Source organism: Pogona vitticeps, chromosome 6 (assembly GCF_051106095.1).
Source record: "Pogona vitticeps strain Pit_001003342236 chromosome 6, PviZW2.1, whole genome shotgun sequence".
Lineage (NCBI taxonomy): Eukaryota > Metazoa > Chordata > Lepidosauria > Squamata > Agamidae > Pogona > Pogona vitticeps.
Genome location: NC_135788.1, coordinates 4,759,886 through 4,783,969, shown reverse-complemented (window position 1 = coordinate 4,783,969; position 24,084 = coordinate 4,759,886). Strand labels below are relative to the sequence as shown.

The 24,084-nt window shown below is 42.8% G+C and overlaps 2 protein-coding genes across 3 annotated transcripts in view; one reads left to right on the top strand and one right to left on the bottom strand.

The window, feature by feature from the left end:
• Positions 1-1,917: 1,917 nt before the first annotated feature.
• On the bottom strand, positions 1,918-23,231 carry FXN (frataxin). The gene is made up of 6 exons (XM_073002818.2): positions 23,122-23,231; positions 9,118-9,298; positions 8,003-8,100; positions 5,939-6,059; positions 4,384-4,481; positions 1,918-3,123 (listed from the first exon to the last, which is right to left on the bottom strand). Exons 2-6 carry the CDS (start codon positions 9,280-9,282, stop codon positions 2,970-2,972), a joined length of 636 nt encoding a protein of 211 aa, XP_072858919.2. The 5' UTR covers positions 9,283-9,298; positions 23,122-23,231; the 3' UTR covers positions 1,918-2,969.
• Positions 14,937-24,084, top strand: part of MINDY4 (MINDY lysine 48 deubiquitinase 4) — an 84,616-nt gene continuing 75,468 nt past the window's right edge. Inside the window, exons 1-3 of one of the 2 annotated variants that reach the window (XM_073002815.2) lie at positions 14,937-15,202; positions 19,514-19,633; positions 21,732-21,952. In XM_073002815.2, the coding sequence (XP_072858916.2) occupies positions 15,140-15,202; positions 19,514-19,633; positions 21,732-21,952 (404 nt within the window). In that variant the 5' untranslated portion in view covers positions 14,937-15,139. Of the gene's footprint in view, positions 15,203-19,513; positions 19,634-20,297; positions 20,472-21,731; positions 21,953-24,084 lie in introns of those variants that run through there. The other variant, XM_078378306.1, reaches the window with a different exon arrangement.

Genomic DNA, 24,084 nt, shown 5'->3' with positions numbered 1-24,084 from the left:
AAACATAACATTTACTGAAATACAAGCATTCATAATTCTATCATCTCTAGACAAAACATATGATCAGTTTGTGACACATTTAGAAGTACTCCCACAAGCAGAGCTGACAGTTTTAAATGTGACCAGCATTCCTGCGCTCGGGGGAGCCGAACAACATCTGCCTTCTACATCTCACTCAAGCCTGGAAATAACAGGCGGGAACACCTACTCATTCACCTCTCCATCGTGGAGGAATGGAGCCGAGGTCCCTGCAGCCGGAGCAGGTTGCAGAAGCTCTAGAGCAGCTGGCTCTGGCTGTGGATTTCTTGAAGGAAGAATGGGCCCTGCTGGATCCTGGCCAGAGGGCTCTGCACGCGGAAGTCACAGAGGAGACTTTGAGCAATGTGGCCTCTCTGGCTACTTATACGGCAGAGGAGTGAGGAAGAAGATGGTATCATCTCCTGGAGAGCTCTCATCGATCAAAGTGGAAATCTTGCTTCCCACATGAGAATCCACCCAGGAGAGAAACCATATAAATGTTTGGAATGTGGAAAGGGCTTTACTCACAGTGGAAGTCTTGTGTTTAGTCGTTTAGTCGTGTCCGACTCTTCGTGACCCCATGGACCAGAGCACGCCAGGCCCTCCTGTCTTCTACTGCCTCCCGGAGTTGTGTCAGGTTCATGTTGGTTGCTTCGCAGACACTGTCCAGCCATCTCATCCTCGGTCGTCCCCTTCTCCTCTTGCCATCACACCTTCCTAACATCAAGGTTTTTTCCAAGGACTCTTTTCTTCTCATGAGAGGGCCAAAATACTGGAGCCTCAGCTTCAGGATCTGTCCTTCCAGTGAGCACTCAGGGTTGATTTCCTTCAGAATGGATAGGTTTGTTCTCCTTGCAGTCCAGGGGACTCTCAAGAGTCTCCTCCAGCACCACAATTCAAAGGCATCAATTCTTCGGCGGTCTGCTTTCTTTATGGTCCAGTTCTCACTTCCATACATCATGACAGGAAAAACCATAGCTTTGACTATTCGGACTTTTGTTGGCAAGGTGATGTCTCTGCTTTTCAAGATGCTGTCAAGATTTGTCATCGCTTTCCTCCCAAGAAGAAGGTGCCTTTTAATTTCAGGGCTGCTGTCTCCATCTGCAGTGATCATGGAGCCCAGGAAGATAAAATTTGACACTGCTCACCACCATAGTCGCTCAAGACTGAAGAATGCCGAATCTAAGCTGCAGGGAAACAACCAACAGCAGCAAAATGGAGCCCACCGGATGTTGCAGAACAACGAATGACATCGCCCTGACCCATCACAGCCCACGGCGAGCCAAAGTGTGAGTTACAATCCTACAGCATCTGCAAGACCACACTTTTCTCAGTCTTAATGTAACAACTCTTCTCCCTGGATCAATTCCCCTTGGTAATTTTAAAAATCTATGGAGGAAATATTTTTCTCCAACTGATAGGGGAAAAAAGAGAGAGCCAGTGTACTGTAGTGAATAGAGTATGTATTGGACTGGGACTCAGGAGAGCTGGGTTCAAATCCTTAGCTCAGCTATGTAAACTCGCTAGGGGATGCCACTGGTAAGATCGCCTGCAAACTCTTATACATCTTGGAAAACCCTACTAGGATTGCTGTAAGTCAGCATCTACTTAGCAGAGTATAACACATTAAATATGTCAATGACATTGTTATTATTATCGAAACAAGGCCTTCTTGTAGGACCAAGAGGTGCACATGGTGTCATAGAATACCATCTGAGACAAAGCTAGGGCTTATTCGTTCACAAAGATATTTGTAACTAATTAGTTCTGCTCCAGAGTGATTGGTTTAGTTTCTGCCGTTAGCTCTTTAATGCTGTTAACCAGCTATGCTGAATTTTTTTAAAAGGAAAAGCAGGATATATAAAGGGGGGGGGGAACAATAAATGACATGTACCGCAATATGTGCATGGTTTTTAATAAGACAATGCATTGTATCCAGAAGTGGTTCTGTAGTAACAACTGTGCACAAACAAGGTAGTTTATGGAATTTATGTCTGTATTCTTTGTCCGTCATAGCCCCTTGAAACCTGTTTCAAAAAGGCTGAGTGGCCCTCTGGAAAATAGGATGGCTATCTTTTTCCATTGCTCTTTCCTCTGTCCAGCTGTCCACACCAACTCTCAAGAGACCATCAGGGTAAATAATCCAGCGGGCTGCTGGAGGAACCCCATCAAATTGCTACAGTGCTCCCTTCCTTTCCTTCTGATAGATCCTGGTGGCCCCCCCAAATAGAGGGAGCCCTTTAATTTGAGAAGAGCCATGTTTAGATCCAACTAATTGTGTTTGAATGATTTTACAAACAAGGAATGCTTTGGCATTTCGTAAAGAAAAATATATCTTTACCTCCTAAAATTTAGTTTTGCATTGAAAGAATCAAAATATAGATTATCAGAGGCTAATGGTTCCTTGCTAATTCAGTAATTCTTGATTCTCATTACAAGAATAATGAAAAGTCAAGGAATATTGCTGGAATATCCCCAAGTCATAAATGATTCATTGCTGCAGAGGGCTGCCAAGCCAAATGCAGATAAGGCATGTCTAACACAAACTACATCTTATAGAAATATTTTTGTCATTGTCTACGAGTCTTGAATAAGACTAAAAAATGAGGTTGGTTTAAGAATTATTTGAGTTCAGTCTCTAGAAGTACAAACTCGGGAGAAGAATTGCCTCGAACGGCAGCATAGCAGAAAACTAACCCAGTACGCAAAAGATGCCACTCATCATCCTTATCTCTTGTTCAGATGTTACAAGACAAACACAAATAAGAGGGGTGGGGGGGCTCAAGTATGTCATAAGAAAAAAATTATTTTCATATTTTTATATAAAAAGTAACATTAACTTAACAATCACAACTTCAATTTTAATAAACACATACAAAAAATGGAAGCTGGCGGTGAGGAAGACCACTGAGTTTAAAGTCCAAAGTCTCTGACCTCTTCTAAGACATCTGTCAAGCACACTCTCTTCCAGTATACACCAAAGCTGATAAGTCTAGTTTGGTTTTTAATGCAGCCGACAATTCCTTCGCTAATAGTTCATGTAGTGAGATGCCATCATGAGAATAAACCCAGTTTTTTCCAGTCCAGTCATAGCGCTTTGGACCACTGTAGAAGAACCAAGAAAATTACTGTGAATGCAGTCAAAACACAATTTCTACAACATAGGGAAGAAGGTTGTACATGCTGAATTAAGCCACCTGGATGTCCAAAGTAACTGTGGCTAAAATGTGAATGAACCACACAGTGAAAACAGGGCAGAATCCAGAAACTTGAGAAATCTTGAATTTTATGGTTGATGTTCACCAGCTTCCCAGATAACAGATTGGCTGAATGTAGTCAGTTCTTCAAACCATGGCCTGCTAATTTATGAGTGAGTATCATGACAGGGACATGGTGGCTGCAAGGTTTTAAGATCAGCAGTTCGAATCCAGGCGACAGAGTGAGCGCCCGTCGCTTATCCCAGCTCCTGCCAACCTAGCCATTCGAGAGCATGCAAATACGAGTCGATAAATAGGGACCACCTCGGTGGGAAAGTAATGGCGTTTCGTGTCTAGTCCTGCTGGCCACGTGATCATGGAAACTGTCTACAGACAAACACTGGCTCTACGGCTTAGAAAACTGGGACGAGCACTGGTCCCTAGAGTTGGACACGACTGGACAATTTCTCAAGGTAATCTTGTTCAAGCCACTCTTCTTTCTGCACATAGTATCTTAATATAATGAAATCTGTTATCTCCAAACTGTCAGCTCATGATTTGAAAGAGTCTTCCAAACCAAACTGCAAACTACGATTTGATCTGGCTCTACAAACTCACTGGCAAGTGATCGTGGTGTGATTAAAGTAAGCTGCAGCTGAACGGGAAAGGACAGAAAGCAAAGTCCTTGTTTGTAGTCTTGTCATCTTAAGGCACTGCACACATAAGTAGCACTGATACATTGTGCAAGAGAGGGTCAAACTAGGTAAGACAGAACATGTGTAATTTATATGTGTCTGTCCACACTCCTCTATTGTACCTTTAACTATTCTATTGCTTTTCCCCATCTGGCGATTTGAGCTTGGAACTCTCCAGATATATTGGGATTATGAATCAGGGATACAAATGTAAATTAACTGTGCAACATGAAAAACGGCTTAAACTATCTTACTAGCGCATCAAATTTACAATGCTGCTAGTAGCTTGTTAAAGTTAGATGGGTGTCAGTTTACTTTGTTTAAATGCTCTGCCTGGAGAAAACCATACACGACATTTTTAAGATTCCCAAACTGGATGTCAGATGAAATTTATGCTGACAGAGTTGAGGTAGGAGTTTAATTTTGCTACAACTGGATTCTCAAGGCAAACTGGCTTTCAGAAATACCCTTACCTGGTTGGAGAAGACAACCATATCTGTTTGTTTGGTGTCTGTTTATTGATTACGTAAGTCCCCATGTTTCCTCCCAGTTTAACTGTCAATACTCCACTCTACAGAATAAAAGAGGAACAAAATATTTGTTCAGTGTTACAAAAGTAAAATCCCAATTCTTGCAAACGGAAAAGAATAATCAGGATTTTATGTATAAAATACAGACATCAGAAAGTATCGAATTACATATACATTAGTAAGTACAACTAATTTATGATCAAATTGCCATTCAAACCAAGTGGCATATATATTTCATGCTGCGATGCAAAGAAAAAACAGCATAGAGTCCTCCTATATGATAACTAAACATTACTATAAGTGGCCTTCTCTGGAAACTCCATACTCCTAGTGAGTCTTCAGTTGCCTCTTAGGAATCTACAGTCTGTAAGTAATTTTGACACATCGTTGACCATTTGCTTTCAATTGCCTTTTAGGAATCTCCTCTGCTGAGAGGGATGGGACTGTTTGGGCTTTCGATTACAAGATTACAACACTCATCCTCCCTCTCTCCGGGGTGTGCTACTGCACAAACTGGTTTCTCCTCCTAGGAGATAAGAGAGACAATGGGGAAATGGAACTCTTGATCTCTGGATCCACAGTCAGATTATCAAATTGAATGAACTATGTGGCCTTAAGCTGATTCTAACTCATGGTGACTCCCCCCCCCCCGGGTTTTCTAGGTACAGAGTACAGTGGTGCCTCGCATACGAGTTCCCTGTTTAACGACGAACCCGCATAGCGATGCGGATTTTGTGATCACAAAAGCAATCGCATTGCAATGTTTAAATAGGGAAAACATCGCATTGCAACGATCGGTAAGCGTTTCGCTTACCGATCTTCGCATTACGATGTTTTAAAACAGCTGATCGGCAGTTCCAAAATGGCGGCCGGATGGAGGATTTCCGCACAGCAGTGAGTCCCCCCCCCCCGTAGGAATGCATTAAACAGGGTTTAATGCATTCCTATGGGGTTTTTCATTCCGTATAGTGACGTTCCCGGATAGCAACGATTTATCCAGAACGGATTATCGTCGCTATGCGGGGCACCCCTGTACTCAGAAATGGTTTATCATTCCTTTCTTTTGGGGGAGGGGCGCTCTGGGACAGCACAGCTTGCCCACAATCACTGTTTTTTTTCTCTCTACAGGACACAATGGGGAATCACATTCACACAGCCCTAGGGTCTGCCTGGGTGCTCTGGATTCACACATCTGGGGTGGGGGAAGGCGAGTGAAGCAAAGCACACAACGTGAATGTTCAGAATCTAGCGACGGTAAAGAAGATTGCTCATTACACAACCTATGTAAGCAGTAAGTCTGAAAGATGTGTGTATGCACATAAGCACAAGCTCTGTAAATCAGAAAGGGTAGCGTGGTTGCCAGGTTTACTGGCTACACAAAATCATGATGGCTATTCCCTTGAAAAGCTTTTGTGTGCTTGGGGTTAAGAAAGCTAGAATCTACCAGAAAAAGCTGTGCAAATAAACATTTTAATTTTTTTTTGTAAATGTAAAATACCCCAAAGGACACATCATAATCTTCAGGAGTGAAAGGCTTGTCTGCCAGGTCGTCAAAGAAATCCATTAATGACTCCAGAGTTTCTTCAGCAAGTTTTTCATATGTCGTTTCATCTAATGAGCTGAAAAAGGGATTTAAATAAAGACTTGCTCAGATTTTGTCCCCTTAAAGCAAGAACAACATAAAGAGTCCACAGTAGCACCTTCAAGGCTAACAAAGGTTATTTGGGATAAGTTTTCATGGAATGTAGCAACACTGAGGAATTGGGGGGAAAAGTCAGGCTAAGGTCAAATTATCTGTCCTTAGAGCACTGGGACAAGAAAAAAAAGTATTGATGACGTTCTGAAATTTTGTTCAGCTGAGATTTCAACTACTGCCTATTGCTCAGCAATTTCTATGGATTATATAACCAAACAGCCACCTGATTAAAGAATTCTTGGTCTTCTAATAGATTAAATTTGCACCAATTTGTCTAGAAGAGTTCCAAAGCATTTTTCTCTGTTTAGGTGACAGCAGGTACAATTAATTTCTCTAAAAACCCTCTGTGCGCAAGAGTAAGAATTTCTCTTCCAAGACACTCCCATCACTGGGGTTTGAAGTTAATTATATTAAAAATTATTAACATTTTCCCCACTCAGCAGCCATTTTAGCTTGCCTAAAGACAGAGGTCTTTGCCTGCTTGCAGAAGGACAGCAAAGATAGGGCCAGGTTGGCCTCCAGTGGCAGGGAGTTCTAGAGTCTGGGAGCCGCCACAGAGAAGGCCCTCTCCTGTGTCCCTAACCAAAGGTACTGGTGAAGGTGGCTGGACTGAGCGGAAGGCCTCTCTTGATTATCTTAACGCTCAAGTAGGCTCAAAGTGAGATGCGGTCCTGCAGAGAGCTTGGACTTAAGCTGTTTAGGGCTTTATAGGTTAGAACCATCACGTTGACCGCTGCCTGGAAACAGCTGGGCAGCCAGTGGAGCTACTCGAATGAAAGGTTGTGTGATATCACTGCGTCCATCCTCAGCAATCTGGCTGCTGCGTTTTGGACTTCCTTAAGTCCGCTTTCCACAGACAGCCCTATGTAGAGTGCATTACAGTAATCCAGCCAGGATGACTGCTACCCAATTAAGCAGTGTTGAGTTTCAAAATTGAGCAGTGTAGATCTGGAACGAACACACCAGCACTGCTTGGAATAAAGCAACGCTGCCGGATAGCTCAGTACGGTTTAGCTATCTGGGTTGTGGAGCCAGAGGTTGGAAGTTTGATTCCCCACTGTGCCTCCTTGACAGGGTGCTTGACTTGATGACCTTTTTCCAGCTCTTCAGTTCTAAATTATTATTGTTATTATTATTATTGACACAGAAGGAATGCTCCTTGAAGCTGGCAACACAAAAGAATGTAAGATATTAAAATAACCAGCTGGAAACATTTCATACATCCTTCTTTATGGCTGAGAGCATACTGATGCAATAATGGCTTGGGAAAGATTGGGCTCCTTTATTTCAATATAAATCTCCGTCACCATGCTCGCTAGGTGCTGTTCTGTATCTTGCTATATTTGTATGTGCCTGAGTTTGCATCAATTCATATTAAGAACTGAGCTGTCGCGATTATTCTAGAGCTGGAAACCTATAACTATTAAGGAACCTAAGAGTCTCAAAGTTATAGGTTTCCAGTTTCTCTAGGCAATTTGCTTTACAATTTAATCTTAAATATATCATTTACACTGTTATTCGCTTAGGACAAAATCCAGTGTCCTAGGAATAAAGTCTAAATGGAAGATAGGACTTTCCACCCTGTATTCAGTATCTATAGCAAAGGAACCTGCAACATATTGTAAAGATGGGCAAAGTGGATCATCAAAGCAGTTCTACTAGCAGAAATTCTTCATTTGAAATCCACAACAGTTAATCCTTTTAGCAACCTCCGCTGTACAAACGTACCACTGGGCACAAGCTTTAATTTCCCCCTCTAGGGATAGCAAAACTCAGTTCCCATTTTGGAACGTGACAAACTAATGGGAGCTGATTTTATATCTCTAGAACACAGTTACCAGGTAGCCAATTCTATATGCAGCTTACCTCTTGTCACTCAGACATCGTGTGTTTCTTCTACTTATAAGATGAATATGCTTGGTTTTGACTGTCAAACTAGGGTCTAAAGGGTGTGGATGAGAATCCTGGTAAAAAAAAATAAGCGCCAAGTACTGTATCTTATTGGAAAAGAGAACAATATTCTGACTTTATCTGAGGAAGTCATACCAAAGTTACTGACCCAAACATTTTTATTAGCCCCAGAAGGAAAGATATAGTCCAACAGAAAGGTATGGCACAAACAATTAATTAAACCAGACAGAATATTTTCTTGCAAACTCAGTTCCTATCTAGCTCTGCCAACCTATTTACCAGTTTGCACAAGTCCTGCCTTACATCTGTATGATCTCCAAGATTAGAGAAAGGGGAAAATGTCTAACAAACGTATCAGTCCCTCATGGCTGGGATTTGTGTTTTAGTGAACATTTTCCTTATCTTGCTTTTTTTGGAAGGACACGGTCAGGCATAATCTGAGACTACTGAGTGACCTCTATTTGTGGATACCCAAAAGAAACTGCTTTAACTAGACCTATAAAGGCCACCTTTAATTTCCTCACCCTTTTCACTCAAGATCTGTGGGCTTGGGAAGTTATCTGGATAATCAAAAAATGCTTTGCTATTCAAAGTGCTGTTCAATACCTTAACACAGAGTATTGCAGTCTATGTAGAAGGGTTGAATTAAACGTATGCAGAAAAGTGGGAAGTAGCATGAAAAGAAACTAAAGGAAGGCATTATTAACACAGTCAAAGGATGGGAAAGAGTGAGTGTGTGGGAAATACACCCTTTCCTGTTTTCATGACAAGGGGGCCCCTCTTATAAAACAGCCACCAGCACCATGAATGGTGGGAATGACAGCTACAAATATGCAGAGCTGCCTTTTCGTCTTCCGGGTCATGAGACCGAGAAGGAATGAGAGAAGGAATGACTCCCATTTCTCCTGCTTTGCTCAGCCAACTGCATTAAAACCTTTTCCCCCCTCTGCTCCATATTTGGAGAGCCCACAGATGTAAGGCACATCTGGCCTCCCTCCTGAGCTTCCCTCCCCCCTTCTCCCTGTCCTGAAGCCGGTGCTCAACCTCCCCGCAGGAATGAGCTCACTCACCGATCGGGAAGGGGGAGGCAAGGAAGGAGGAGCGGCCCTCCTTCGCTGGAGGGGTGCCATCATCCCCGCGGTGGCCTCCTTCTGCCACCCCACGCCACCCCCGAGGCTGCGGGCTGGGATCCGGAAGGCACCCAGGAGGAGCCGGCTTGCTCCGGGCTTCCACATGCTTTGTCAGCCTCGCCTGCCCGGAAAAGAAAACACAACTGAGAAGGGGAGGAACCTGGGGGTCAAAGGCACAAGGCTGCCCCCACATGGTGCCGCAGAGGACGTGCGGCTTTGGGACTTCTTATTGGCCTTGTTCGAATTAACTTGCTCCTAGGAAAATAAGAAATATGCTCCGCAGTGGGGTCTGGAGACACCCTCCAACTCCCCTCCGTTTCGGCTGCTGCTGAGCAGATTCTGAAGAAGCACACACTGCTTCCTCTCCCCTGGCAAGCAGATCCAGAGCGGGGTGTGTGCATTTTATTTTATTATTTAACTTATATGCCGCCCACACTACCCCCAAAAGCTTATAACATTTAAAATGCAATAAAAAGACGAAACAATTAAAATGCAGTAAAAATATGCAACCTTCCTGGCCAGGATCCACCCCCCTCCCTTTCTGCTGCTGCTTTACAGATCTGAAGCAGCCCACGCACTGTTCCTCCTCCCCTGGCAAGCAGATCCAGAAGTGGGGTGTGCATGCACCTCCATGCCCAGGCTTCAACCCCCTTCTCATGGTGCCACAGAGGACATCCTGTGCCTGGTGCTTTGGGACTTCTTATTGGACTTCTCCGAGAAGAAAATTAATTCGGGACTGTAAGCTTCAGCCCACAGCGTTTCTGTCAAATTCGAGATGCGTGGGAGCTCATAAAAATGGAGCGACACAAAGACTGCCCCGGGAGCATCCTGGGCTTTTCTTTGCCATCAGCAAACAGAAATTTATTGCCATGTTATTACTCTGGCATGGAGAAAGCTATTGAATTTCCCTCCCTCTCAGTCCGGAAGACAGAACAATTCCACCAGGGAAAAGTTTGGCAATATATTCTGATGATGCGCAGACCGATGCTTCTCGCTAGCATGATTTGCTGCTGAACCTGTTTGCCATGGATGGGATGAGAGGAGGAAAAGCTCTAGAACAAAAATGTATGAGGCTGGTAATAAAGTTAGTAATAAAATGCATTCTGAACAAGGTAGATCCAGTTTGGAAATTAAGGACTCTGGGCATTCAGATTATGAGTTGAAGGATTTGTTTGGGAACAAGCCAGGATTTGCAGCTCCTCAATAAAGTCATTACAAGTTCGGGGATTTCCCATCCAGATGAAGGTGGGGAGGGGAAATATTGTGGCATTTAAAATTCTAACAGTGTATTTCAGTTTCAGCTGAAATGGATGAAAATCTACATCATCAGATACAAGGAGTGGATTTGGATCCAATCAGTCCTCAGAATGCTGTGGTTATTTTGCCTTTTTCTCTCCTCCTCCCCATTGACGCTGTTCCTCCTGCCCTGCAAGCAGATCTTAATATTAAGGGTGCCAGTAATTTTAGCCAGTGCATTTTGGGGGTTCTGTGTGGGATTGTATCAGATTTGACTTTTCTTCTGGTTTTTTTTTTGTTGTTGTTCCAACACAAACCAAAGAAATGAACATGTGAGTACCAAAACATTTGCAACGGCAACAATTTTCTGAGAAGGGTTGCATTTTTTGACAGAATTGCAAAGGTGCCAATATTTTTGGTCATTACTGTATCTACCCACTTTCTGTGTCACTTTCTTTTGTAACACACACACTATTTAATTGGCAAGTTGGAAGAGAGAACACACTATTTAATTGGCAAGTTGGAAGAGTAAAGAGAATGCATCTACCACATCTTTATAAATGAGTTAAGAGATGCATCAATTAAGTTTAATTTAACTTGAATTTTAAATACATTCTTCTGTTTATTTAAACATTCGAGTCACCCCCAGTGGGACTGAGGAAGGGAGAGATGATTCAGCTAAAGAGAAAACAGAAGGGCAGGTATGCCAGAGGAGAGTCACACATGAGGAAGCTAGAAAGCCACTGAACCACAGGGGATCGTTTTCAACTTCAAATCCTGCTAATTAATTCTTGTCAGCACAACCCCTACCATTTACACCTTTGCAACACTTTGAAGCTGTGTGCCACATGCAAATACCACCAGCTTTAGCTACGACATACTGTATATGAAGAACTAAGCATGCCTATAATCTTTTGCTCTTGCATTTCTTTCTTATTCACTTATGCATTGTTTTTCTCCCTATGTATGAAACTCCAGGTCCTTTAAAACATTGAAAATTAGCAAATAAAATAGAACAAATCATTAAGATGATTAAACAAACAAGAATTAAAACTTCTTACATCACTGCTAAACATTACTACCACCCACCATCCCATAATTCAAATGTCAAAGGCTAACTATGAATCCGCATAGCGATGGCTTTTTTGCGATCGCAAAAGCAATGTTTTATATGGCCAAACATCGCTTTGCGATGATCGGTAAGCATTTTGCTTACCAATTTTCGCATACCGATGTTTAAAAAACAGCTGATCGGCGGTTCCAAAATGGCCACCTGCAGTGTTTTCGCGCCCTTTCCTCGCTTACCGGGCAGCAAAAATGGCGTCCGGATGGAGGATTTCCGCATAGTGGTGAGTTTTCCCCGCATAGGAAAGCATTAAACCTGTTTTAATGTGTTCCTATGGGTTTTGTTGCCCCGCATAGCGACGAATCCGGATAGCGACGCTTTTTTTCCGCACAGATTATCGTTGCTATGTGGGGCACCACTGTATATTCCAGGCCTATTTCAATTAATGGCATTCACAAGGGGCCAAGGAAGAAGAGAGAGATCCTCTCCATCATTAAATGTCTTTGCTAAAAACTAAGATTAACTGTTCTTCTCAACCAGCCTCCTTGTCCTGCTTTTTCCAGAAAGCAACCTGGTCTAAACAGAAAAATGCACCTTTATGTTTTTTCATAGAATGGTTGTGAGACACGAGGCAAGAGTGTCGCCCTCCCTCAAAAAGGAACAAGAGGTACAGACAAACCCGCCTGCACCGCCCATCAAGATCAAACAGGGGGGAGTTGACACCCAGGAGTTGGAGCAAGAACTGTTAAAAATGGCAGTGGCCACCCAGACAAGGGGTGAATTGGCAGGAAAGGGGGAAGTCCGTCGTAGAGGCGGGAATGGGAGATATAAAAGGAGAGGTGGACTTAATACTGGGGGGGGGGTGTTGGGAGATGATATGGGTAAAGGACCCTTGGACCTTCCCGAGAGGAAGCCGATTATCGGAAAAGAGGGCTACAACGTCCTTCCTATTGGGGAAGAGTCTGAGGCCAGGGAGTGGTGCAGACAGCTCAGGGCGGATAAAGAAGCGGTGTCTAGAGAAGAGAGAATGGCAGGTATGGCGTTTAGAGGAAGCCCAGAGGGGCTACTTAACGGGCCGTGGACCCTTCTACGGGATGGAGATTCGACACGATGAGACCACCCTGCTTTGGAAAACAGAGATAGAGATTTGTGAATTAGAAAACAGTAACGTGGTTTTGCCAACAGGTCCGATTCGTTAAACCGGACCTGTTGGCTACGAGAGAAAACGCAGAAGCTGAGTTTGGGCAAAAAGATTCATATCCCAATAAAACCTAGTTATGATTTTACCAGGGGAGTGTATCCAGAGTCTCAGTTGAACATCAGGGAGGCAGTATGAGAACCCTCACAATGGTCCCTAGTACTCAACACCAAGATGATATCCCCAGATCTACCTGGGTCCTTAGAAGATGGCCACAGCAGCACCAATATACAGCCCTCCCAAATTAATCTATGGTAGCAGTCAAGAGCATTAGGAAGAGTCTGCCCCGAATATCAACTAGGCAAGGAACTTACCTAAAGCAGTGAGCCTGAAGGCAGGATGAGGTGGTCTAGAAGAGATGAGGATGGCTATAAAAGGATACAGGAGTGGTGCCTAAGGGGGGACGGCTCCCTGGCAAACCTTCTGCCTCCATCCGGAGGACCCACCTCCAGGTACAACTTCAAGGAGAGAACACACACACACACCCAACAACACGGCAGCCCAAGGAAATGGAGGAGAGCAAGTCCCCAGGTGCAGAGGTCCAGCCAAGCAGGCAAGACCTGAGCAATTGTCCCCGAGTGCCTTTTTAAAAGTTAACATAGTTTTTAAGGTTCCCTTGCTTTTAGTTATTCAATTGTATTTTAATCCATGCATTCTAATTGTTTTCAATGTTTAACTTACCAAGGTTTTGAATTCTATTCTTTCAATATTGTGAGCCGCCTTGGGTCCCCCCCCCCCCCTTATCAGGAAGAAAAGACCGCCTATCTATGAAACAAAAATAAATTTGTGGACGGGAAGTCTTTTCCCTAAAACAAACTCAAGAGAAGGAGGAGTGGTGGAGGAAGCGGTTCCTATATTCTCCTCCTCATGGTGATGCAGAACATCTGCACTGGGGAATGGACCCAGTTCCAGCCTGCTCAAGGCGAGGATGCAGGAGAGACACACTCCTCTACACACACACATCACAACACCGACTGCCTAGAGGCCAAGACAACCTGAGGCCCATGCAGATCCAAAAAGAGGGCTAGAGGAAGCAGCACCAAAAGGAACCCCTTCAAGCAAAGCTACTGGTGGCAGGATATATTTGGGGGACATAGGACTGCACGCAGGAGGACCAGAGAGAGGATAGGGCGTGGGAAGGGGACCATGGGCAGCCATGGAGGAGGTAGGTGCTCCCAGACACAAACTAGTTCAGTTCTTCTGGTGGTTCCTGGTTTGCCACCCTCTGTGGTTTTAAATGTCTTGACACCATCTGAAGTTTTTTTTTTTATGGGTAATGCCTTTGTCCACCAAGTGTTCTACATCCTCAGGGGAGCTGAGAGCATTTTCCATGCCACATATATAGCCTTGAACTCCCACCCCAAAGGTTGACAATATTTAAAAAATCACAAATCTGGCTATTTATTTATTTATTTATTTATTTATTTATTTATTTATTTAATTTACAATATTTTTAGCCACTCTATTACCAGTGGCTTCTGGGCGGCGTACAACATTAAAGACAATATAAAATATCATATATTAAAACAATTCTTAAAACATTAAAAATTAATAAGTCCTGCTGCTCATGTGACCAGCTAGGGAATTTAGGCAGGCATTCAAAAACATCAGACCTGCAAGCTCAGTAACTAGCCTATCTGTCCAATGTCTGCCATCATCTTAAACGTTTTAATGGCTTTGAACGTTCTCACATTTTATAAATTTTCATGTATTTTAGTTTCTTCTTTGTGGTCTCTATGAATATACATTAATGGGTTTAATCTGCGCCTGCAAATTAAACTCGAAGAATTACGAGTTACAGGCAAGCAACCTCTCCCCTCTTTGAAGCTTATTCCTTATTTGTATTTTATTATTTCGATTTCTGTGATATTAAACAGCACTTGGTGGTATTTATAGGCTGTGATTCCCCCCCCCCCACAGTGACCTGGGCCAGAGGGGCAGTATAAAAATGAAATACGTAAATGCCTATTAAAGCTAAAATTCACAAAACAGACTAAGACATATTTGCCCGGTTTTATTCCCTCTGCTTCTCTGAACTTCCGTCCCTCCAGGGAACAGACAAACAGCATCTCCTTCTTAATGTTAAGCTTAGTGATTCTGAAGTGCCAGCTTTTAAAGTCCCAGACTGCATGGGACAAAAAAAAACCCAGTTTCACAGATTAAAGACACGTGGGGTCCTTTATGCTTCATAGCTGCCTTGATCTACAACCCACCGGGAGGGAGGGGTGGGATACAAAGGCACGCTGGGAGCAGGATTCTCTTCCGATGATGCCATTACCATGGCAACATACCAACGAGAAGACAGCAACCGACTTTCTAAGGGAAAGCTGCCCCCACCAGCCAGCGAGCGTAGGGCAGGCTGCAACTGGAGCTGAGCACCCGAGTAGCACCAGTTAACAGCCAGCTGGAACAGAAAAGGAGCAGCCGGCCACCAGCCCTCCAATGTGCCGGGAGGCAAAACCATGGAAACCTTTGCCGTGGAAGAAGTCGCTGCCTCTTTGGTACGCGAATTTCTCAGCAAAAAGGTAACCAACTTTCACCTCTTTTTAGCCGATCCGGTCCTTTTCTCACCCCTACTGAAATTGGGGCATTTGGTTAGCATGATAAGCTTAGATCAAGCCTTCTGCCTTGGTTTTCTCCATGCCTAAAAACAAAAGGGAGCCTGCTAAAAATTTAACGTTTTCAACTTTCAAGCCCTACGGGTTTTTCCAGGCTGCCACGCACTATGCTCAACCCTGGACTACGTTTCCCACAATGCATTATTAGTCAACAAGGCATACAGGAAGCAGATCTGCACTGCAACGCTCGCCCTCCCCCTAACACACTGACTCTGGCACGTTTGTGATTTTTTCCCCAAGACCCGTTAGACTTTTAGCAATCAGAAGCTACGGAATCATTTCGCTCTCTTCTTAGCATGACTGTCTAAAATACTAGCAAGATGAGACAGACCCTTAAGAGAAACAGAAATGTACGATTTACATTATTAAATCTAATTTAAACAGGGGAAAGAACTTTTAAAAATCCTGTTCATAAAGACAAGAGATTGTTAGAGCTTAACTAAGTTTCTAAGTAAAATATCGTAGAACGTAGTACAAAGCTTCTGATTAGGTTTCAGGGTATCTAAATGCACATCTAGGTTCAAAATTCTTGTGCCAACATGGCTTTTCCACTGACTTGCACTGGGAAACAAACAGTATAAACTCAATTTTCCCCATCCAAATGGTCTGAAGAGGAGAATCAAGTCCCTCCCCAGTGATGTGCCATGCTCTCAGATACCAGAGAGTAACAAGCACATGGAGAAAACTACCGGAGTAGAAGACATGGTGGTGTTAAAGCAGTGGTCCTCAATGGGGGAGCGTCCGTGCATGCAGGTACTTGTAAATACAGTAGGTTGTTGGAGGAATTTCCAAGGCATTAGATATACCATGGAACAGAGTGAAGACAGTCGTCATCAAGTGGAGAAAATATCACACAACAGTAACATTACCAATCACTGCAAAAGTGATGAAAAGACTAGAAGAAAATTGGTCAGGGAGGCTTCCCAAGAGGCTGTACAGCAACATTAAAGGAGCTGTAGGAATATCTGGCAAATCCTGGCTGTGTGGTACAGGTGACAACCATCTCTCGTATTCTTCATAGGTCTGGGCTATGGGGTAGAGTGGCAAGACGGAAGCCTTTTCTGACGAAGAAAAGCATCCAAGCCCGGCTAAATTTTGCAAAAACACATCTGAAGTCCCCCAAAAGCATGGGGGAGGGGAGAAAGTGTTATGGTCTGATGAAACCAAAGTTGAACTTTTCAACCATAATTCCAAAAGATGTTTGGTGCAGAAACAACACTGTGCATCATCAAAAGAACACCATACCCATAGTGAAGCATGGCGGTGGTGGCATGCTTTGGGGCTGTTTTTCTTCAGCTGGGACAGGGACCTTAGTCAAGCTAGACGGAATTAGGAACAATTCCAAATACCAGTCAATATTGGCAGCACAAAACCTTCAGGCTTCTGCCAGGAAGCTGAACACAAGAAGGAACTTCATCTTTCAGCATGACAATGACCCTTAGCAGGCATCCAAATCAAGAGAGGAATGGCTTCACCAGAAGATTAACGTTTTGGAATGGCCCAGCCAGAGCCCACACCTGAATATCTGTAGGGTGATCTGAAGAAGGCTGTGCACAGGATACGCCCTTGCAATCTGACAGATTTGGAGGGTTTTTGCAAAGATTGGGCAAATATTGCCAGGTCAAGATGTGCCATACTGATAGACTCAAACCCAAAAAGGCTGAACGCTGTAACAAAATCAAAAGGCGCTTTGACAAAATATTAGTTTAAAGGTGTGCACACAGATGCAACCATAGTATTTCAGTTTTTTTATTACTTCCCTCCACTTAAAAGATTTCAGGAAGGGGGGGGTGAGGTACTAATTGCTTAAAATTATTCAGGACCAAAGAAGGTAAGGCGAGTTCCGTACTTTTCCTGCCTTGTGCCCATGTAGTTGGGAGTAAGGCCCTTCAAGCAGTGTGGAACTTGCTTCTGACTCAACGAGCACATAAGGCTTAACCTGACTGAGTGAAAGCGGTGGCTGAGGTTTCGGTCTCCTCTCTTCCTTTAAGTAAATAAATTAGCGGGCAAAATACGTACATATATTTTTAAAGGTCTGTTTTAGCCCTAACAATTTATTTCCACGTGGGTGTCTTCAGATGTAATAAATTGTATTTGAGGGGACTGCTTCCCCCCTCGTTCCCCTTCGGGTCCCTCAGTGCGAAGCCAGCCTTGCCATCTGCCCACCGCGGGGTCCTTCCTCAGCTTCCAGCTGTCCCTCTTGGCTGGTATATAAATCAAAGTAATTAAGATGTGGGAGAAACTGATGGTACCAGGCAGGGGGAGGCTGAAAGAGGAGACCCTGCCCCCCCCAAAAGCCATATTGGGAAGAGCAGGATAGAGGAAGGCATGCGAAAGAGCAACACAAGGCAGATGGGCTAGAAGGAAGGGAAAGATCGAACTCCCTCGCTGCCCAACAAGGGGGTAAATCAAGTCAGATGAATGGTGGGAAGCAAACCCAATGCCCACGCTGCAGTCTCCACTTGCAGTAGGAGCTCACCTTGGAGGTAACTGGGAGGAAAGAGAGCAAGCATGGGCGTATGGAAGAAGTGGGGGAAGAACCCCCTTCTCTCCCCCAACTGGAGAGAAGTTTGAGCCTAATGGACCTGTTGGTGCCTTGTTTGAAGCCTTTTGAGAGCCATCTCTCATGTCCCGGCTAGATGTTCAACTCATCTATCTGTTCCCCTGTCATTTACACACCTATGAAACGGCTGCCGCGTAGAACAAGCACAGCCTTAGCATTTGGGAAAGGAATTGAGCTTGCCCTTCCAAAGTTGAACGGATGTCAAAATGGTCCACCATGATCTGCTCAGTCAGAGCTCTAGAGCTGGATCTGGTTGAACTTGTCCCATCCTACTCAGATTCCCAGCCATCCCTGCAATGGCCCTCAACCTCCCCTTTTCAAGGCATCCCACTTCTGTCTCTAGAAAAAAACAAAGCCACCCTCATGATACACAGCACATCCTAGCCCGTTTTTCCAATTCCAGGGGAAGGAAACTCCACCATGTTCTAAATATTAGCAAATGCAGTAGTTCCCCTTCTGTCAGGATAGAAATACCTGGTGCTACCTGGGAGCTTTCTTTCTGAACAGGAAACTTAAGGTGGAGATTAACCTTTCAACGTAGGTCTTTCTCCCATTTGCATCATACTATGGTGTTGATAAGAGAGGTAGAACCCCTAGAATGATGAGAATCATGGCATTTATAGTTGAGAAAATCTAAAAATCCCATCCCTAATAGATACTCCTCAAACCATTCCAAATTACTTCCCAAGCAAAAGACACCAGAACTAGGAAGGAATGGATCCATAACCCATTTATGAATAAGCTAGGTGAATCAACTTTATCTGTGCTAAAAGAGGATCAACTGCTTTAGATCGCAAATGACAGTAGCTTTAAAATTATGTTAGAGATGACTCCAAATCTCCATACTTTCTGTATTAAAGTAAGGGTGGAATATCATGGAATTGCCACAAAAACACTGAAAAGCCTGCTTTCATTTTCAACATCCTACTATTGCGAAATAAGGTTTACTACTGTGACCACAACTAAAACAAGATTATGGTATAGCTGTCTAGTTGCAAGAAAACATGCACAGGGCTCCCCGATTCTGCATTATGGTGAGTGGTATATTATGATGAAATGGTGATAGAAATGATAGACTGCCCTATCATGGAAAATGCTGCTGGAGGTCTCTGTGAGGCAGATAGGTTGCTCTGTGGTTGAGTGAGAAAAGGGAGAAGGTAGACAAGCTGCCTAGCATGGAATGGGCTGCTGGAGATCTGAAGTGAAGCAGTCAAGGTTGCTGAGGTAGGTAGAAGGATAGCTTTGAGGTAGGTGTGTTCAGCAGGAAGGAACGAGATCTACAGGCTGCTTTAAGTTCCTTCCTTGGGAATGTCCAGAGAAGGAAAACTCCACTCAACTCTGGCCACACAGGGAGGAGATCCATGGCCACTGTTAACAACTCTGGCCAGATGTCATTTTTATTCACCCAGTACTGGATGGATATGACTAGGTGGGCTCCACCAGGTCCACTCGCACCAGGACCTCCAGAGAGTCCTCTTTCATGGCCCATGCAATCTCTCCAGGACTGGCAAGACAACTACCAGCTCACCAGAGTTTCAGTACTGTGGGTTGCATTCCTGGCCAAGAGACATTCATTACCAACATATGCTGAATTTTGAGGACTGGGTTAGTCTTCCTAGGTTTTAACACTATCACATCTCTCCCTTTTTGTGCAGGGTTTGAAGAAGACCAGCACTGCAATGGACGAGGAACTTCCACGTACAGCGCTCAGCATCAACAACAGAACCGAACTGCGCAATGTCTTGCACCTCCAATCACTGTACAAGCAAAACAAGGTGAAAAAAGAATAGATCCTTTATTATGCAGGATTTCAAGCTCACTTTAATAGTGGGTAATTTCTGAAAAACTATCAACCCTGATTTGGAATAAATCATAGATGTTAATTGTAATAAAGAAAAAAAGCATTGATAAAGAAAAAAGTTAATATTAACAACAAAGATTAAGTAATAAGGGATAAATCTTTTTTAAAAATGTCACAGGATCCAAAAAGAACAATTTTGAAAAACTGGTAGTAGAAGGGGGGAAAAGAAACAGAAAAATTAGGCTGTCCTGGTTTGGTTGAATTATGGTTTGTTGATTTCCTCTTTAAGCAACCTAGAAGCTTCTAAAAAATTTTTTAAAAAATCATTACTTATTAAAAGGAATTATGTGTATAGATTAGAAAGCTTGTGATAGGAATATGGAATAAATACCCATGTAAATCTGTATCATTAAATGTGAAAGAAATGGTTCTGAAGGTAGTGCATGGGTGGCATTTATATCCTACAAAGTTACTTAGATTTAATGAAAATATATCAGATAAATGTTGGAGGAACTGTGGAGAAAAAGGAACTTTGGAACATATGTGAATTTCTTGCCCCAAAATAGAAGCATTCTGGCACGAGATAATTAGAGACACTGACCAGTCAAATAACAGATATGAAGCATTATTATTTACAGGGGGAAATGAGAAACTTGAAAATAATTAGTTGCAAATCTTATAGGCACAACATCTGGATCAGTAGAAATTGGAAAAATGCTCACGATCTCTCATTACAAGCATTTATGAATAAGATATACAATGTTGATGGGAAAAATGACTAATAAAGTTAGACTATATAGAGGAGAAATAAGGTATAGTACATTCACTTAAAATGGGAAGCCCTTATTAAAATATGCCAAATAAAATAAATCTTGAGACACATGGTTTAAGAAAACAATCTGAAGCATTTAGATTGTTGGTTGATATTTAAGATGAGATGGGGAATGGTGTAAATGTCATTTTGAGAATTGTGGGGCACAGAAATTGGTCAGCAGTTAAATTATATAACAAGAGCTTATTATGTTAAGCTTTGTATTTATTACTTGTAACATGGATTGTCTTTAGAAATAAAAATTTTAAAAAAATTAAATTTAAAATAAAGATTTAGAAGCACATGTATTTTTCAAAGACAAAATAAAGATGTTAGAAGGTGAGAAGATAACAAATAATGTGGTTTAGCTGAACCGTTGGATGAAAAAGTGGGACAGAATAGCAGCAAATGCAGAGTTAGAAATTATCAAGAAGCTCTTAGCATTATGGGAAGTAGGTATGTCAAGAAAAGCATATGGCATTTTTTAAAAAAAATCAATTATCTGGGAGAATAAAATTTTTATAAATTGATTTGGAGATCGTATAATCTTTAATTTCACAAGTATCAAATGCTGTCAAAATACTGCAAATTATGTTGGAGATGTGGACAGGGTATACTAACATATGTGCCAATCGCTATGGTAACCCTAAGACTTTTGAGGAGGTATGCATGTTGAGTGGTTTACTCCTACCAATGTGTTCCCACAGCTGAACAGGGACTTGAACCCACACCTCTCAAGCCCCATTTCCAACCCCCTCTACCCAAAGCTACAAAAATTCATTTTATGGTATTCCCAGTTACTGTGTGGCAAATGTGAAAAATAGAAAACAAGGAAAGCAAATGGGGGGTGGGATTATTCCTCCCATGTCTTGGGAGAAAACCTAGCCAGACTCTCACAAAGTAACCTGGTTCTACAGCAAATCAAACCTAAATTCACTAGAGACTGAAATGACTATTGTGAGCTTATGTAAAGTTCTGCACTAAAAAGGAATTGGCCCCTTCCAACACCATCATTTATGATCATGCTAGAATGGAACACCCACTGCAAAGGATAGTGCTAGGCCATGAGGAAATCATGAGAAAAAAGCCCATTATGAGTCAGGTTGACCAAACAAAGGAATCCATAGCTTTTAGGTCTTCAAGACCTGATAACGGGTTACTAATGACAAGCCTTTGGGGACTGAATATATGGAAAATGCATGACTTTCGTCTACTGTTATTTAGAAGAATTGCTGAATTATGTATTTTTTTTCCTCTGCAGGCAAAAGAGAATCCCCTAAAAACTATTTTAGAAATTATGACCAGCTATTTTCTTGAACACACAATCGGCGCTAAAGGTGTTAAAGAAAGACCATCCATTCCACCCAATAGAACCTCAATAGGACCTCAAGTCTTATCTGCGGAGAACTCTGCCCCTATTTATTGCCTTTATGATGGAGCTAATTCTCCCTCACCACTGCCAGAAAAAGATGAAACCTACAGGTAACATAAGGTGACTCCTAAAACTTTGGGGTGCCATTTTCCATGCCTTTCTACTATTATTAGTTTGTTCAGATAACTTATCATTGCAAATGTATGTCTACTGTTCCAGCAAGAGTACTGCTTTCCCTCAATTAATAGTTCCCCGTTATCAATTTAGGGACCCCTAACCAAGCACACACTGGTCAATGGGCTAAAAAACAGCATTATCACCTTAAATGCTGAAATAAGTGGTTAACTTAATATAATCAAGAGTTTTATGTCCCTTTCCCCCTGTAGTCAGGCTAGCTGTTCATGTTTTCTTTCAAATCTGCTTTTCTTATACAATACTACTAAAGTACACTATTCAATCTTGGAAAAATGCAAATAGAGCTACACTTTAATGCAGCACTTGGGGAACAAAATCACCTTTTACAGGAAACTTCCAATATTTATAGTTGTGAACTGCTAAAACATTTCTCAGCAGCCCTCTTCCCTTCTATTAATAACTTTAGATCATAAAATTCAAAAGGTTTGTGTCTCTGGAAAAAACAGCTCTTCTCTTTAAAAGATTTGGAATTTACCCTGATCTAATTAGCAAAAGACAAGCTACATGTGTAGTTTTATGCAGCTGTATTCTTTAAGATGATTTGTAAGCAGTAACATGGCTTCACCCATGCAACATAGCTTACTCCCTTGCACCACTAATACCTCATTAAAAATCCTGTAAGCCCTACAAAAATCCCACAGCAAACGGTCTCTGGACCAACAAATTTGTGAAATAGTCCCCCACCCACCCAAAATCCTAACACTTCAAGCAGCTTAACTCTTCAAACAGAACTATTGTGGTGATACAGGTCCATTTCTTCTCAGATTAAATTGATTGTAAAAGCACCGGGGTCTCTGCTCCCCTCCCCAGCCTATCTTAGTCCTCAATGGGGGGGACCCCATGCACTAGCTCCTATTTCAGGCAGAACTGGAGCCTAAAGACTGGATTGCGTTGTTTGAAATAAAACAGCATCTCCCACCCACCAAGAAAACAGCGTCACAGTTTCCTCCACTAAAGCTTTATGAGGTAACTAGCCTCTTGCCACCTACTAAGCAGCTCTAACTCAGAGCCATCCTAACAGCTCCCCGGCCCAACACAAAATGGCGCGGCTTCAACCCCGGCTCCCTATATTTATAGAAATCACCTGAGCATGCGCGCTGCTTCCCTCTTTCTTTCGCAGCGGGATAACCGGGCAGTAAGCGAGGCCTCCTTCCTTCCCTCCCTCTCTCCCTCGCCCCTCCCTTCGGGTGTTTAGGAACGGCTGCCAATGGGAGCGAGAAAAAAGAGCAGGTTCTCTGTCGTGGGGGTGGGGAAGGAAGGGAAAAAGGCGGGGGTCTCTTTCTGCGCAGGCGCGAGCGAGCCCGGTGTGCTCCGTGGACTGTTTGCCTTGGACTACGATTCCCACAATTCCTGAGGCACCATGACCAGTCTTCTGCAGTCATGGTGGCTGAGGGGAGTCTGGGAGTTATAGTTCAGTAATGTTATCTCCCGTGCTCTTCTGAAATCCACTTAACACAGGGGGGTTCAATTTTAAAAAAGCTGAGGAAAGTGTTAAGAAATGTTAACTGCCCGCATGCAAGCTAAATATGCATGGCTGTGTCAAGAATTAATTTCTACAGGTTTTATTTTTAAAAGGATGCCATTCTCTTCCTACCACTACGTGGGAGTAAGGAAAAGGTGGGAAATGGCTTGCGTGGACTACACCCCACTGGACTACAATACCCACAGTCCCCTATAATTATAAGCCACACCAGACTGGGTGTGATTTTTTTTGTGGGGGGATGCTGGAGATGTCTGTATAAAACAGCTTTTCCCAAACTTGCATCCTGTGGTGGTGAATGAATTCATTTTGGGAATAACACAAAACCCTTCATGTTTCCTGCTCCCAGTGGCTCCGGCTCCTTTTAAAACTATATTTATAGCTTTAGAGGGTTATTTATTTAGATTTATTTATTTATTTAATTACTTACTTACTTACTTACTTACTTACTTACTTACTTACTTACTTACTTACTTACTTACTTACTTACTTACTTATAGGTTCCAAACAGAACATTGCAATTTTGAAGGCATTCTTTTTTTTCTGGCTAGCCTTGGTAGCCAAAGA